At 35.8% G+C, this 13,973-nt stretch overlaps 2 protein-coding genes across 2 annotated transcripts; both read left to right on the top strand.

Moving 5' to 3' along the window:
• The first annotated feature begins 5,231 nt into the window (after positions 1–5,231).
• Positions 5,232–6,381, top strand: LOC116206002 (signaling peptide TAXIMIN 2-like). Its single transcript, XM_031538725.1, has 2 exons — positions 5,232–5,549; positions 6,010–6,381. The coding sequence occupies exons 1-2, from the start codon at positions 5,452–5,454 to the stop codon at positions 6,131–6,133; spliced, it is 222 nt and encodes a 73-aa protein (XP_031394585.1). The 5' UTR covers positions 5,232–5,451; the 3' UTR covers positions 6,134–6,381.
• A 4,351-nt stretch (positions 6,382–10,732) lies between these two features.
• LOC116205964 (dnaJ homolog subfamily B member 4-like) lies at positions 10,733–12,855 on the top strand. The gene is made up of 3 exons (XM_031538678.1): positions 10,733–11,069; positions 11,424–11,839; positions 12,269–12,855. Exons 1-3 carry the CDS (start codon positions 10,962–10,964, stop codon positions 12,708–12,710), a joined length of 966 nt encoding a protein of 321 aa, XP_031394538.1. The 5' UTR covers positions 10,733–10,961; the 3' UTR covers positions 12,711–12,855.
• The last annotated feature ends 1,118 nt before the right edge of the window (positions 12,856–13,973 follow it).

Genomic DNA, 13,973 nt, shown 5'->3' with positions numbered 1-13,973 from the left:
GCCTCCATCAGAGGTCACCGATAGAGGCCGCCACCACTCCATCGGAGGTCGCCAAAGCCATCGTTGACCTTCCCCACCTTCGGTGGTTTTCTTTCTTTTTATTTTTATATCGTTATTATTTTTAAAAAATTTCAGATTTTTTATTTTTTAATTAAGAACTTAATAGATAAAGGCGTCTCTGTATATAAGGCTTCATTTGTTTTTTTAATAAAATATCTTATTCAACCTTACTTAGTTCTATTTTCACAAATTTAATAATATAATCATTACTTTTTTTTTACATTTTTTTAAATTTAATAATAAATTTCTCACATACTTTTTTTTAATCATTTTTATAACTAATTTTTAAAAATAAATTTCCCATCTACTTTCACACATATATATATACACACATATATATATTCTCACTCATCAATGCATTTGTCAACGCTCGTAATCATTGCACAAAATCAGATTGAGTTAAATCATTATCTAATACTTACAATCATTACACAAAATCAAATTGAGTTAAATCATTATTTAGAAGGCTCTGAACTCATAATTGATTCTCTTTTCAGTTTCTCGGAGAGTTTACTTCTTTAGCACATGTTCGTGTACGTATCCAATACCTACAGTTCATGTATTTAAGATACCAAGACAATTAAGACACTTTTTGGAGCAAGTGTGCAGTGTAAGATACTACATCCATGAATATAAGATAATCCTTGCATCTTTTATTTACTTCTCACATAAGCCAAGAGATTGGGCGTGGGAAGTGAATGGGTCTTGTACCTAAGATCTTTTACCCTACCCACATAAAGCCACGACAATTCTAAACCTCCGACGGATCAGACGAAAGTCGGATTCGGCTTGTCAACACCAATTTCACTGTAACCCACTTGACCAATTCACATCAAATGCCCTCTTCCCTTCTCTTCTGCAATATAATACTAATCTTATGCCGATGTTTTCTCTATTTTCGGATATTATGTTTAGAATTTAAAGTATCGCCATAGTCAAGCCCAGTAGCCCCCAATCCACATCTAGTGCCCCACACATAAAAGTTACCTCCGAAGTGAGTAATATTTCGATTTCTCAATTGGGTCCGACATTATTTTCCATGGTTTGTATTAAAATCTCTTCTATTGTATGTCCCAAGAATTCTTATTTCAGCGTATGCCGTTCGGCCCGAATTCATGCACTCGCTTGGCAATTTGTCAAAACCTATAATTGGACGGTGGTGTCGTATGGTACTGGAGTTTCATTTGGAGTTGCATGTTTTTGTCCGATGTTCTTTGATTGATTGATCTGTTTGCTTTAGTTCTCTGACTGTTCAATTCCTCTATGCAAAATTACGAAATGTTGACCTTTTATTTGATTAATTAAAAGATTTTTTCCTATGAAAATTAAAAGATTTTTATTAATTAATCTTGAAACAGTTGGTTTGTGGGTATAGTATAATATAGTGTTCTAATTGAATTAATTAATTTGTCATCAATTCTTGTGTATTTGTGTAGTCAAACTGAAATTATCTCTCGTCATATTGAAACTTCTTGTGGCTCCTTCATCAATCGCTCTGCATAGCAGAGCATCACTATGGAGCCTCTTTTTCTGCATCGGCACCATGGCCATCTCCTTAAGCAGTTTGGAGATGTTCACCTTGAAGCTTGAGAATGTAGTTCAATGTTCATCGCGGAACAAATTATTGAGAAAATGAAGGAGCTAAATGAGTTCAATACCTCTTCTGAGGTCATGTGTTAGTAATCTCATGGTTATTGCATAAAGCCGAATTATTAGAATTTAAACATAGTTTGTTATTTTTAGGTATTCAATGTTTATGATAGTTGACATGCTGCCTATGGTATAATTTGTAAGTTTGAACACAATTCATTATTATTGTTATTATATGGAGATTCTGAATACAGTCCTATGTCTACCAATACTTATGTTCTTGATTGAGATTCATTTTATATCCCTTTCATTTTTATGATTCTTTATAATATATGAAATCTAAAACACGAGAAATGGACGCTCAATCTAAGCTCAATTTTTTGAATCCTTAGCTGCATAAAATCTAAAGTTCGCGACATGGATGCTCTATTTAAACTCAATTTTGGAACTCTTATCTCCACAACGAGTGTTCTTATAGTTCCATTCAATGGATTGTCCTACATTTTTTAGTTGAATCAAGTTCAATGAATCCTTTTTAATTAGCCTATATTATCGATACATATCAATTAATTATTGAGATCCTTCCTAAAAAATGGTAAACTTTACTCGAGAATTGAAAATGACATTTCAAGAGACGAAAATTTTTTTAGGATCATTTATATTTATATATCTCTAAAATTAATTTAAGTACCAAATAGATATATTTCTTTAATATTAGATTTGTCAATTCCAATTATAAGGTAAAATAATATATTACATTTGTATTTTTAGTTTTAATAAATTTTTTTAATCTTTTAAGATGTAATTTCACTTTATATTCCACCAAATTTCCCGTATAACACATGGATTATCGCTTAGTTTTATTTTTAAAGTAGGGAAATAAGTTGCAACATTTTACTAAATCACAGGGAGTATACTATCATATATATATATATACACACACACTATACATGTGTGCCAAAGTTTGTTTAACATGGTTGAATTGGTTGTTATACATACATATTAGCAAGCATCAAATTTCATGGGCTTAAACTCCACACACTGAGTACCTACTGGGGGTGCAAATGGGTGAATGCGTCGGCTTCTTATTAAAAATATCGAGATCCGACTTTGTTCGGGTAATTTTTTTTCTAACCTAAAGAACTGCCTAAAAAATATTTTGGGTGAAAGAAAACCGACGTTTAATGATTGCGATTTTTTTGGGTGGATTTTTCGTCTCCGAGTTTGGAATGACAAAGACAAACTTTCAAATAAAAAAAATTAAATGACGCATTATCAAGAATTGATGCGTAAATAAACCCATCAACATAGATTAAATGGTCAAAGATTATGAATTCAACTCACAATATTAGAAAGGGTGATGTTACCATGGTTGACTGAAAAAACAATCGTCACGGTTGTTTTCATTTTAACCATTAGATTTTACTAGGTAACATCTGGACCGTACATGTGTACATATTTTTGTAACACGAAGATTCCCTACTGATACTTTTCCTTTTTATAGTTTCGACCACGAATCTATTGGACAATGCTCGGCCACAAACCTGGCTAAAAATTAAATCGTAGCGAACCAATTGCTTCAATAAAAATAATATTTTCATACTTTTCAAAATAAAAAAGAAAAAGAAAAGAAAAACATATAAACGATTGAGTCGGGCGATGTGATTGAATCAAGACTGTAAGGACCATTCCAGTGCTTGTGCATTTTTTTTTTAAATGGATATTGCTTGTGCTTGTGCATATTTTATTTGGGCGACAAAGTAACTGAAGAACGCGAATAGAGACTCAAGCTCCGGAATCAATATACCAAGTGATTGGGAAGACAAATACAATGCTTAGAGCAAACGGAAGAACATAAAAACCAAACAAACTCAGTTCATAAGAACCATTTCAATTGCAATTAAAACATCTCTCGGACTCTTTAACAAAGAGCAGGACAATTAAATAATGGAAAGACGAAAAGAAAATCATCAGAGAAAGAATTGAAAGAATATCCAAACAAAGGTGGACCTATATTTGTATAACAAATGAAATCCTATCTCTCTGCATACATAAGGAATAGAATTACAACAATTAATCATGGTGGGAGCGGGCAGGTGGAAGGCTCTGGGAGGAACATCAGAGCCGGCGGGAGAAAAAAGGAGCCGGAGATAGGAGGCCTGGCGTGGGAGTAGCCGTCGGAGGAGCTGGCTTACGAGGCACAGGTGGGAAGAGCAGGCATCCGAGGGGTGGAGACGAGTTGGCGTCGACGTCAAAACTGGTTACACCGGTCAGAGATGGGACGCAGGCGGGGGGCAGCAAATAGGTTAATCGATCAATTCGAGGATTAGGGTTTCTGTTTTAAATTTCTATATTTTATTTTTATTTTTGGGTGAATTTTTTATTTTTAATGTTGACGGTGATGATTTGCCCCTTTTGTGTTGATCATGGTCTTTTTTAAAAAAAAAATTTAGCCTTTGCTTTTTTTTATTTTTTATTGGCCAAGTTTTAGTCTTTATTTAATTGATTAATTATTGCTGATTTTTTTTTAATTTTCAAAACCATAATTGTTTTTTTGTAAAACTTTTGTGCACCGAGTCAGCCGGTTTTGTCTGTAAATGTTATGACCCGAAGATAGATTAATTCTCGTGTTTGCTCGAGCATCGCAAAAAAATGCGTGATAAGAAATATAGAAAGTAAAAATATGAGTGGAGAATCTTCAGGTTATAAAAATTGGGATACGTGTACGGTTCAAATTTTATCTATTAAAATCAAACACTTGAAATAAAAACAATCATAGTAATTATTTTTGCTAGTCAATCGCGGTAGAATCTCTAATATTAGAAATAGCAAAAGAACGAAATGAGTTCATGTCATGAGGGAGGGCTTGGAACTTGAAGTTGGGGACTCCGTGAGGCAAAGTCATTAGATATGAGAGTTTAGAAATACTGAACACTATGTATATGAAGATAGGGTTTAGTTTTCAAATATTAAAAAATAACTGATATATAATAAGAATAATATGTATATTGTAAATTATTCAGGTAAGTCGGGTCCCATCGGGCTTTTCGGCCTGGGGACCGACTCGTAATGAGTGTTTTTTTTTTTAGTCTTGAAAACCACCCGAATTACATTTCTGGGCCCAAAAGAGAAGTTTTTTTTTGTGTGTCTTTTGGGTCAGGTAGGATAGGTTTTTTTTGGTTTTGGATTTTTTACTTACACCCCTAGCGTCTTACATGAGTTCAAAACTCAAATACGTTGAGGCAGCCTCTGCACAGCTAGTAGAATCTGCGTTTTTGCACTCGAAATGGTCAGAAATATCAGCCCACGACACTCTCGGACGACATTATATAGAGTATTTGCTGCATCGGCCGGCTTAATTCGGAATTCCACCCATCTTCGGGGATCTGATTACTTCATCAACACATCGTGCTTTCCCCCTCCTTGTCATCCTATCCCTATTCTTTTCCATGGAATTGGTGGACTAAAATATTGGATGAGATGGATCCTTGTATCCAACAAATTCAAGCAATGCCGCTATTCGAGTTTCCGGGGCACCCAAAGTGGGCCTTGCAAGGCCCATCATTCCCCATGAGCCCTAATTTGGTATAACTGGCGGGCAGTTAGTTTTATTTGTGCGTTGGAGTCTCGTTCGTTAATATTTTTTTGCAGGGAAAAAAAAGAAAAAAAGAAAATCACCCAAAATTACGACCCCTGACTGCTGGTAATTCCCCAACATATTGAATCCTTCTTCTTCATTTTGTTCCCTCTCCATTTCCTTTCATTGACACGTTGAATTAGAGAGAGAACAGAGAGACGACAATGGCTCATTGCAGGCCCCTAGGGTTATTGCTCGGCCTGCCTTTCGCTTTGGTCTCACTTGTTCTCTCCCTCGTCGGTGCGGTTGTATGGATTTTAGGGTTAGTTAATTAGTTTGCTCTTCCTTCTCCATTCTATCATATCCGTTTTTTATACTCTTATGATCTTCGTTTTCATTCTCCATTCTATCATGTCCCGTTTTTTTTCCCTCTTATGATGAATCGACGATTATTGTGCTTCGATTATGATGTCCGTTTTAAGAGATGCTAAATTTATTGTCCTTTTCCACATACTTATCTTATGAATGCATGCAATTCCTGCAGCGTAACTTTCACGAATTTCTCGTTATTAGGATTTTTTTATTAGTATAGCCATTCCACCTCACATATTTCATCTTTTTTTTACTTTCAAAGTAAAATTTATCCATCTATCAAAACGAATAATCTACGATTAGATATCAAATTCTATGCTTTCTGGGAGGGTTTTCATAGTCGATCAATCCTTTTGCGTTTCCGTACAGCTTTCATCTAGCCCTTTTTGTCTAAAACCTGAAAAATGCAGGACATTGCTGAGTTGTATTTGCCCATGCTGCATATGTTGTGCCGGAATCGCAAACGTGGCGATGAGCCTTGTGAAGCTTCCCATCAAAGTGCTTGGATGGTTCACCGATCTGATACCGTGTTGACATATTTAAGCCCTTGATCAGTTTCACTACTTCTTTGAGGTTTTTGGGCAAATCACTTATAACCCGAACCATTGGATGTATATATATCAGATAGGACTGCAGGAGTCTTGTTCATATGGAGATCTATTTGGTCGAATGTTTCTCCAATCCTATATGTCGATTAAACTGATGGAATGTTAACTGATAAGAAGAGATGTTGCCGCCTGTAGATATAATTATGTGCTCTCTTTATGCCAGAAAACCTAACCCATAAGTTCCTCATGTTCTTGTCTGGTAACTATTTCGTAGGTATAACTTGTGGAAATTTTACTTCATTTCAGATAATTATCTCATGATTATACCAAATTGTTCTACTAAACCTTCCACAATGAATAACTTCTTTAAATATATAGGGAGGCGAAATATATCGGAGACGAGGTTTTCTTTTTCTTTTTTTGCTGAATCGTGAAAAAAATTTACAAATATTAGAGGAAGTAACGCCTATTTTCGTACTATGTAAAAGATGCAATTGAGATCATTTAAAATTTTATTGATTTTTTTTATATGCTTTGCTCAATAAGGAGGGCGGGGTGGAGTGGGGGGTGGAGATGAAAGACCAATGGGACAGTTTCACGAGCATTCTACCGACCACACGTGTGCGGCAATGTGTGGTGGAGCTCCACCTCCACAGCCAGCAAAATTGATAAATACCACGTGTGAGCCAATCGTCGAAATGCCTAGCAGCTGAGCTGACTCACCCGACCGAGTCTCCGTCGCCTTAAGCACAAAAATCTGTGATGGCTATTTTCTTTTTGGTCGAATGAAAGGGTCGAAGCCCAGGTAAAAACTAAACGAAATGATTATTCAATTCATTTAAATTCAATTCGGCTGGATTCAATTCAACCGTAAATGAATTATATCATTTGAAAATTTCACTTTATTTGACATTTGAGTTGAGTTTTAACTCAATTCTATTTTAACTTTGAATATATATAAATTAATTGAGTTGTAATGATTGTATTGTTGAATTATGAGAAAAAAAGTGAAAAAAGTGATGAATAATTGAGAGATAATAATGATTATGTTGTTGAATTGTGAAAAAAAAATAGTAATGAATAGTTGAGAGAATTTTTTATTAAAATAATCGAATTGAATAGTTAAAAAATTGATGAAAAATGAAAAGTAATAATTGTATTGTTGAATTGAAGATAAATAGAGTTAAGTGGAGTAGAGTTAAAAATAAGTTGTAAAACTATACAAAGGGCAATGCTTTGTTTATTTTTAATCAAAATTTCACTCTACTCTATTCTACTCAACTCAACTTTATTTTACCATCGGAAGTGATGGCCTAGTGGTTTCAAGTTCACTCCCATGTGGTTTGGAGACCCCTAAGTCTTGAGTTCAAATCCTCCCGAGAACATATGCTAGGGCAGGACTCTTTGGCTTGGGCTGGGGGCCATCTCTGGCTTCTGTGAACTATACTAGGCCCCTGGTGGTGCTAAGCTGACGGGGCTAGTGCTTACGCTGGTTGTTCAGTTCGTCTGATATGTTCGCGGTTGAACACGAGAGCCCGAATATTATGTAACGGGGAGCGATAAGGTTGCCATCACTGCTGCCCATCATTTTATTTATAAAAAAAAATTCAACTTTATTTTTCTCTTAATTCAATAATAAAATAACAACTTTTTTTATTATCTTTGTTCATTTTAATGAAAAATTCTCTTACATAATTTTTTAATTATTATTATAAATAATTTATAATACTAAATTAGCATAACTATTCATTACTTTTTTAAATCTTTTTTATTAATTTTATATTAAATTTTCTCACATATTTTTTCATAACAATTATTATAATTAATGTTTTAACAATAAACATCAATCTTGTCTTCACTTTCAGAAAGTTGAGTAGAATTAAGTAGAGTGACAACTTTACTCCGATACCAAATGCAAACTGAGAAATTAAACTAAATTGAATTGAATTATTTTGTTTAGATTGCATTTAAAAGAGAGTAAATTCTCTTTAAAAGATTGTAAATTTTTAAAATTAAGATTGTTAGTTCCAAATGAATTGAATTCTTGCTAAATCTAGTTGATTTTGGCCTGATTTGAATTTCAATGTAAGTCTTTCATTTTTAAAACAAATCTGATGTCATTTTGATACCAAACAACAAAATTCAATTGAATTCTTGCAAAATGAATTGAATTATTGTATTTTTTAGAATTCCAAACAAACTGTAAGATATGTTTGATAGGCCGGATATGAGGTCAGCTGAGATTTCTAAAATTATATCTTTCATTGGGTGCCAATCGAATTGGGATTGGAATTAGGATATACCTGGATAAAAGTATTAAGGAGCTAATCCAAACGAGGGAGGGTTGAGGACAGATTAGAGTAAGAGTATTTATGAAAAGACGAAAATGCCCATAGCTTTCTGTCAAATTTTCGAATGATGTCGTTGAAATTTTTTTTCCCCATATTCTACTGTGCAGAGCAAGAGGGGCAATAGAACTCGAACCAGCCACCACAGCCCTCGGAGAGGTCCCGTCGAACGGCGACATCGTCCGGTGGTGGCCGGCGTCAAGCTCCGACAGCCCCACATCGTCCATTTCTATCTTCACTCGAAGAGAGAGAAAGGGAGAGGCAGCAGATGTGGCCGGGGTGGCCGAATCGAGGTCGCCGGTCGTCACAGAGACCACAAGCGACCTCGTCGGGACGGTGGTGGACATCATCGGGCAACCACCACCCGTCCCCCCCCTGGGCCTTAGCTCTATCCTTCAATTCTGCAGTTTTTTTTTTAATTTCGAAAATTAGTTTTATTTAAAAAATTTAAACATATTAAATATAGGACATATAGGTCTTTTTGTTTTTTGCTGGGTACATATAGGTCATTTGCCCAAGGATTTTTGAAGCCCATCCCATCCCGACCTTATTCTAATCTCTAACCCAACGATCAAACGCGACATAAAAATATCACTTCTCGAGAAGGAGGGGTCAGAATACTTCTTGAAGGAGAAGAGATAAAACAAAGAACCCGTGAAAGGTTTCAAGACTTTTAATTGATCTACTCAGGGCAAGCATTTTTCTTTTTCTGAAAGCGTGACAACAATACATACTAGGGGTAGATAGAGCGCGAATAAAAGAAACCAAAGCGGATAAAGGTGGAGCGCATACTCCCAGCCCATAGAAATATGCTCAGTGATAGGTCCCAGCCAATGCATAAAGGATGTTTCATAATATCAAGAGAATGTATAGTGCACTGACGCATCTCTCATTTGGTGATCAAGAGATTTTAGATTTGATTCTCGTTTGGTGATCAAGAAGTTTTAAATTTGATACTAATAAGACTATCTGTATTCTTTTATTAGATATTTAAGATTTTTATTTTAATATATTAAGTTCATGGGATTTTTTTTATAATTAAAAAAAAAATCGATAATGGATGAGTAATTCAAAAAGTGACCTTAAATGAGAAAAAAGTTTTCGATAGAAGGAAAATAATGGAGATCGATCCTTATTTGATAGGGTAAATTGTACTGGTGGTCCAAAATATTTTATAAATATTTCATTATGATCCAAAAAGTTTTTTTCGCTATATGATAATACAAAATGTTTCAAAGTTGTTTCATGATGGTACAAACCGTCAACTCGAGCTTGACGCCGTCAAACCGACGCTGACGTGGCTACTACGTGTCACCTCCTTGCTGACGTGGCCGAAAAATTTAAAATAAGGCGAAAAAGGGGAAAAAAGGGGAAAAAAAAGGGGAAACTTTTAAGGGAAAGGGGAAAGGGAAAGGGAAAAGAAAGGGGAGGAGGGGAAAGGGAAAAGGAATAAGAGGAAAGGAAAAAGAAGGGGAAGGAAAAAGGGGGGAGAAAAGGAAAAAAACAGGGAAAAAAAAAAAAAGGATTTAAAAAGATTATTTAAAAAATTTAAAAAATTAAAAATTTAAAAATTTTAAATTATTTAAAAATAATTTTAAAATTTTCAATATTTTTAAATAATTTTTATTTTTTCTAAAGTTTTACTCTTTTTTGTATTTTTTGTATTTAAAAAAATTTTAAAAATTTAAATTTTTGAAAAATAAATTTAACCAAAATTTTAAAAAAATTTATTTTTTTTCAAATTTTTTACTCTTTCGTATTTTTTAAATTATTTTTTGAATTTTTTTGGACTTTTTAAAATTTTATTTTTTCTTAAATGACGTGGTTCACTATGATTGGTTCCACGTAACAAAAGTGACACATAGGACGCGCCACGTCAGCAAAATGTTAACGGCGTTAGGAACAATTGACGGTTTGTACCATCATGAAACAACTTTGAAACATTTTGTAACATCATATAGCGAAAAAAAACTTTTTGTACTATAATGAAACATTTGTAAAATATTTTGGACCACCAGTGCAATTTACCCTATTCGATATGCGCAGAATTTCGAATTTGTAACTTGTACGTCTTTTGTCAATAATCAAAACGTCGAGATGGATTTCTAGTTTGTTTTTAAAAATGTTGGAATTCTTTGTGCAATTATCACAAAAGAAAAAAAAAAGATACAATTTCGGAAAAAAAATGTCTGAAAGATTCTCTTTACTTTTCTTATCAGAACAATGGAAAAGCAAAACGAAAAGATTAGGAGGGAGGGAAAAAAAGAAAAGTCGAAAAGACAGACCTCGCATCCATCACTTACTCGCCATAGCCAAAAACCAACACAGTGCACTCTCCATTGAAGACGCTCTGAGCTTACTCACAAGCTTCTGCTCGAGATTTGCTTGAGAGAGAAGAAAAAAGGGGAAAAGGGGGCATCGACAGTGAGGAAGAGGAAGAGTGAAGCAAAGTAGGCGGAGAAAGAGATGGTGGTGGACTACTACAAGATCCTGGGTGTCGACAGGAGCGCCAAGGACGGCGACCTCAAGAAGGCAGCCGAGGCCAAGTTCAAGCAGATATCCAAAGCGTACCATGTAAGTCAAGAATCGTACCCAATCCAAATTAGTCCGCTTGTGTCGCGATCTTGAACCTGGGAAGGTTCTTTGGGGTGTGTCTTCTTAAGGTTGCAATGGCGAAAATGATCGATGTTGAATTTGTGAGACTGAGGATCTATTCGGCCGTGTCGATTTCTCGCTTCTTGAATTATGTCGAAAAGTTTTATACTTTATCTTGAATTGATGATAAGTTCTTCAGGGTATGTAATTGATGATTGTCGGAAGGTGGTTGATGTGTTCTTTCGGATCAATTTCCGATTGAATGAACTTTTTTTTTTTTTTTGGTTCAATCGGACTTGAGAGAGTGTATTGTCTTCATCGAAACTTCTGCAGGTGCTAAGCGATCCGGAAAAACGAGCCGTCTATGATCAGTACGGTGAGGAAGGCCTGAAGGGTCAAATGCCCCCACCTAATGCCCGTGGCCGCGGGGGCACCACCGTCCCCAGAAGCTCAGATGACCCTTTCGCGGAGTTTTTTGGGTTTTCAAGCCCGTTTGGTGAAACGGGAGGCATGGGAAGTGGTGGTGGAGGAATGGGAGGCATGAGGGGTTCGAGTTTCTCTAGTAGCATTTTTGGCAACGATATCTTTAGTTCCTTCGGAGAAGGAGCAGGAGGGGGAGGTTCCGCGTCCCAGTCTGCCCCGAGAAAAGCTCCCCCTATTGAGAACAGGTTGCCTTGCAGCCTGGAGGATCTCTACAAAGGGACCACGAAAAAGATGAAAATCTCTAGAGAGATTGCTGATGTGTTTGGGTAAGCGTCTGTTCTAGCTCCGTTGTTCATCCTTTTTAGGATAAAAAGCAGTTCATTGAATTTAGATGTTTAAATTTGATTCCTGAATTTGCGCAGCTTATTTCCGCATTGATCTTAGCGTCCATTCATAGTAGATTAATGTACTTAACGTGCTTGCTTTATCGAAGTAAGTTTGATCAGTGAGATGACCACTAAAGAAGATTCTTTAAGAATTATAACACTTCTGATATAAGACAATCGGAGTTTACCATCAGATCGTGTCAATAGCATCTTGTTTGCGGATAAAAAAACTAGTGGTGTTAATTGCGCATTACTGAAATTGAAGTCTTGGTCTATAGTTCTTTCTTGTGTATGTCTTCTGGTCGACAGCTCAATTACATAAGTAATTGGATGTTAACTTATATGCTTTTGTCCTCTTCATCGGTTCAGGAAGACTACGCAGGTCGAAGAGATATTGACAATTGATATAAAACCAGGCTGGAAGAAGGGAACGAAGATCACTTTCACGGAGAAGGGTAATAAAAAGCCGAACGTGACCCCGGCTGACCTTGTCTTCATTGTCGACGAGAAGCCCCACAGTTTGTTCGAGCGTGATGGAAGCGACTTAATTGTTACGAAGACTATCACTCCAGCGGAAGCCTTAACGGGATACACAGTTCACCTCACGACCCTTGATGGGAGGAGCCTGACCATCCCCATCAATAATGTGATCCATCCCGACTACGAGGAGCTAGTCCCCAAGCAAGGCATGCCTCTTCAGAATGACCCGACCAAGAAGGGTAACCTGAGGATCAAGTTCAATGTCAAGTTTCCGATGAGGTTGACTTCAGAGCAGAAGGCTGGGATCAGGAAACTCTTCGCCGCTAGTTAATAAAAGGGAGTGTGAGTTCGATGTGGGTCTCAGTTGCATCATGTTACAGTATAAGTTGTATACGGTGGTCTGCTTAGGGTGTTTGTGGAGAATATAATGTACAATATAATTTGAAAAAAAAAAAGATAATGATTGTATTATTAAATTGAGTAAAATGTGTAAAAATTGAGGAAAAATGTTAATTAATCGAGAGAATTCAGTATTAAAAAATTAATTTAAATTATATATAAGAAAAAATATGAGAGAAAATTTGAAAAAAAAAAAAAAGATAATAAAGTATTGATTGTAATGTTGAATTGACGGAAAAGTACGGTAAAGTTAAGTTAAATTTTATTATTAAATATAGTTGTAGCTTTTCAAGTATAGGCTGTGTATTGAGGGTGGGATGTTGTATCGGTACTCGTTTTGGTCGTCTCGAACTAGAACTGTCCCAAAATTCGAGTCTCCGCTATTTGGCAAGAGATGAAATAAACTTGGCCTGGCCTTCAGGCGGCTACAAATCAAGTGCTGATTTATCTGTTCATATCTACTACACCTGAGAAGAGTTGATGCCTGATCGGCTCTTGATCAATGGCCAATGTGCATGTCCTTCGATCTCTGACACCGCGGGTAAAGTTCTAGGCGTTAGATGTTGCCATCAATTACTGATTGGCTTAAGTTAATTATTTATCTTCTCAGTCAAAAATTTCTCGATGATCTTACTTTATTATATGATATGAAAAAAATACAAATCAGATTATAATAAATAAAAGAACGAATGATAATTGTATTGATTCTTTCTTACTATTACGTTAACGTGAGCGAGATCATTTAAAAATTCTATTGATGTTTATATGCTTTGCTCAATCCTCAATAAGAGGAAAAATATGGGGGAAAAAAATATGATAGACAATGGGAGAGTTTCATGAGCATTCTACCTACCACACGTGTGCGGCAATGTGTGGTGGAGCACCACTTCCAACAGCCAGCAAAATTGAAGAATGCCACGTGTGAGCCAATTGTCCAGATGCCTAGCGGCTGAGCTGACTCACCCGATCCAGCCTCCGTCGCCTTAAGCCCAAAAACCTGTGATGGCCCTTTTCTTTTTGGTCGAATGAAGGGGTTGAAGCCCAGCTAAAAATTAAAAGAAATTAAGAAATACATAAGCGTAGAATGAAAACTCCTAACACCTTGTTTGGAATCAATTCTTGAAAGAAATCTGTTCAATTCAATTTAGTTGTAAATGATATATTTGATAGGCCAGATAAGAGGTCGGATGAAATC

Source organism: Punica granatum, chromosome 4 (assembly GCF_007655135.1).
Source record: "Punica granatum isolate Tunisia-2019 chromosome 4, ASM765513v2, whole genome shotgun sequence".
Taxonomy (NCBI): Eukaryota; Viridiplantae; Streptophyta; class Magnoliopsida; order Myrtales; family Lythraceae; genus Punica; species Punica granatum.
This window is presented reverse-complemented; position numbering and strand designations above follow the sequence as displayed.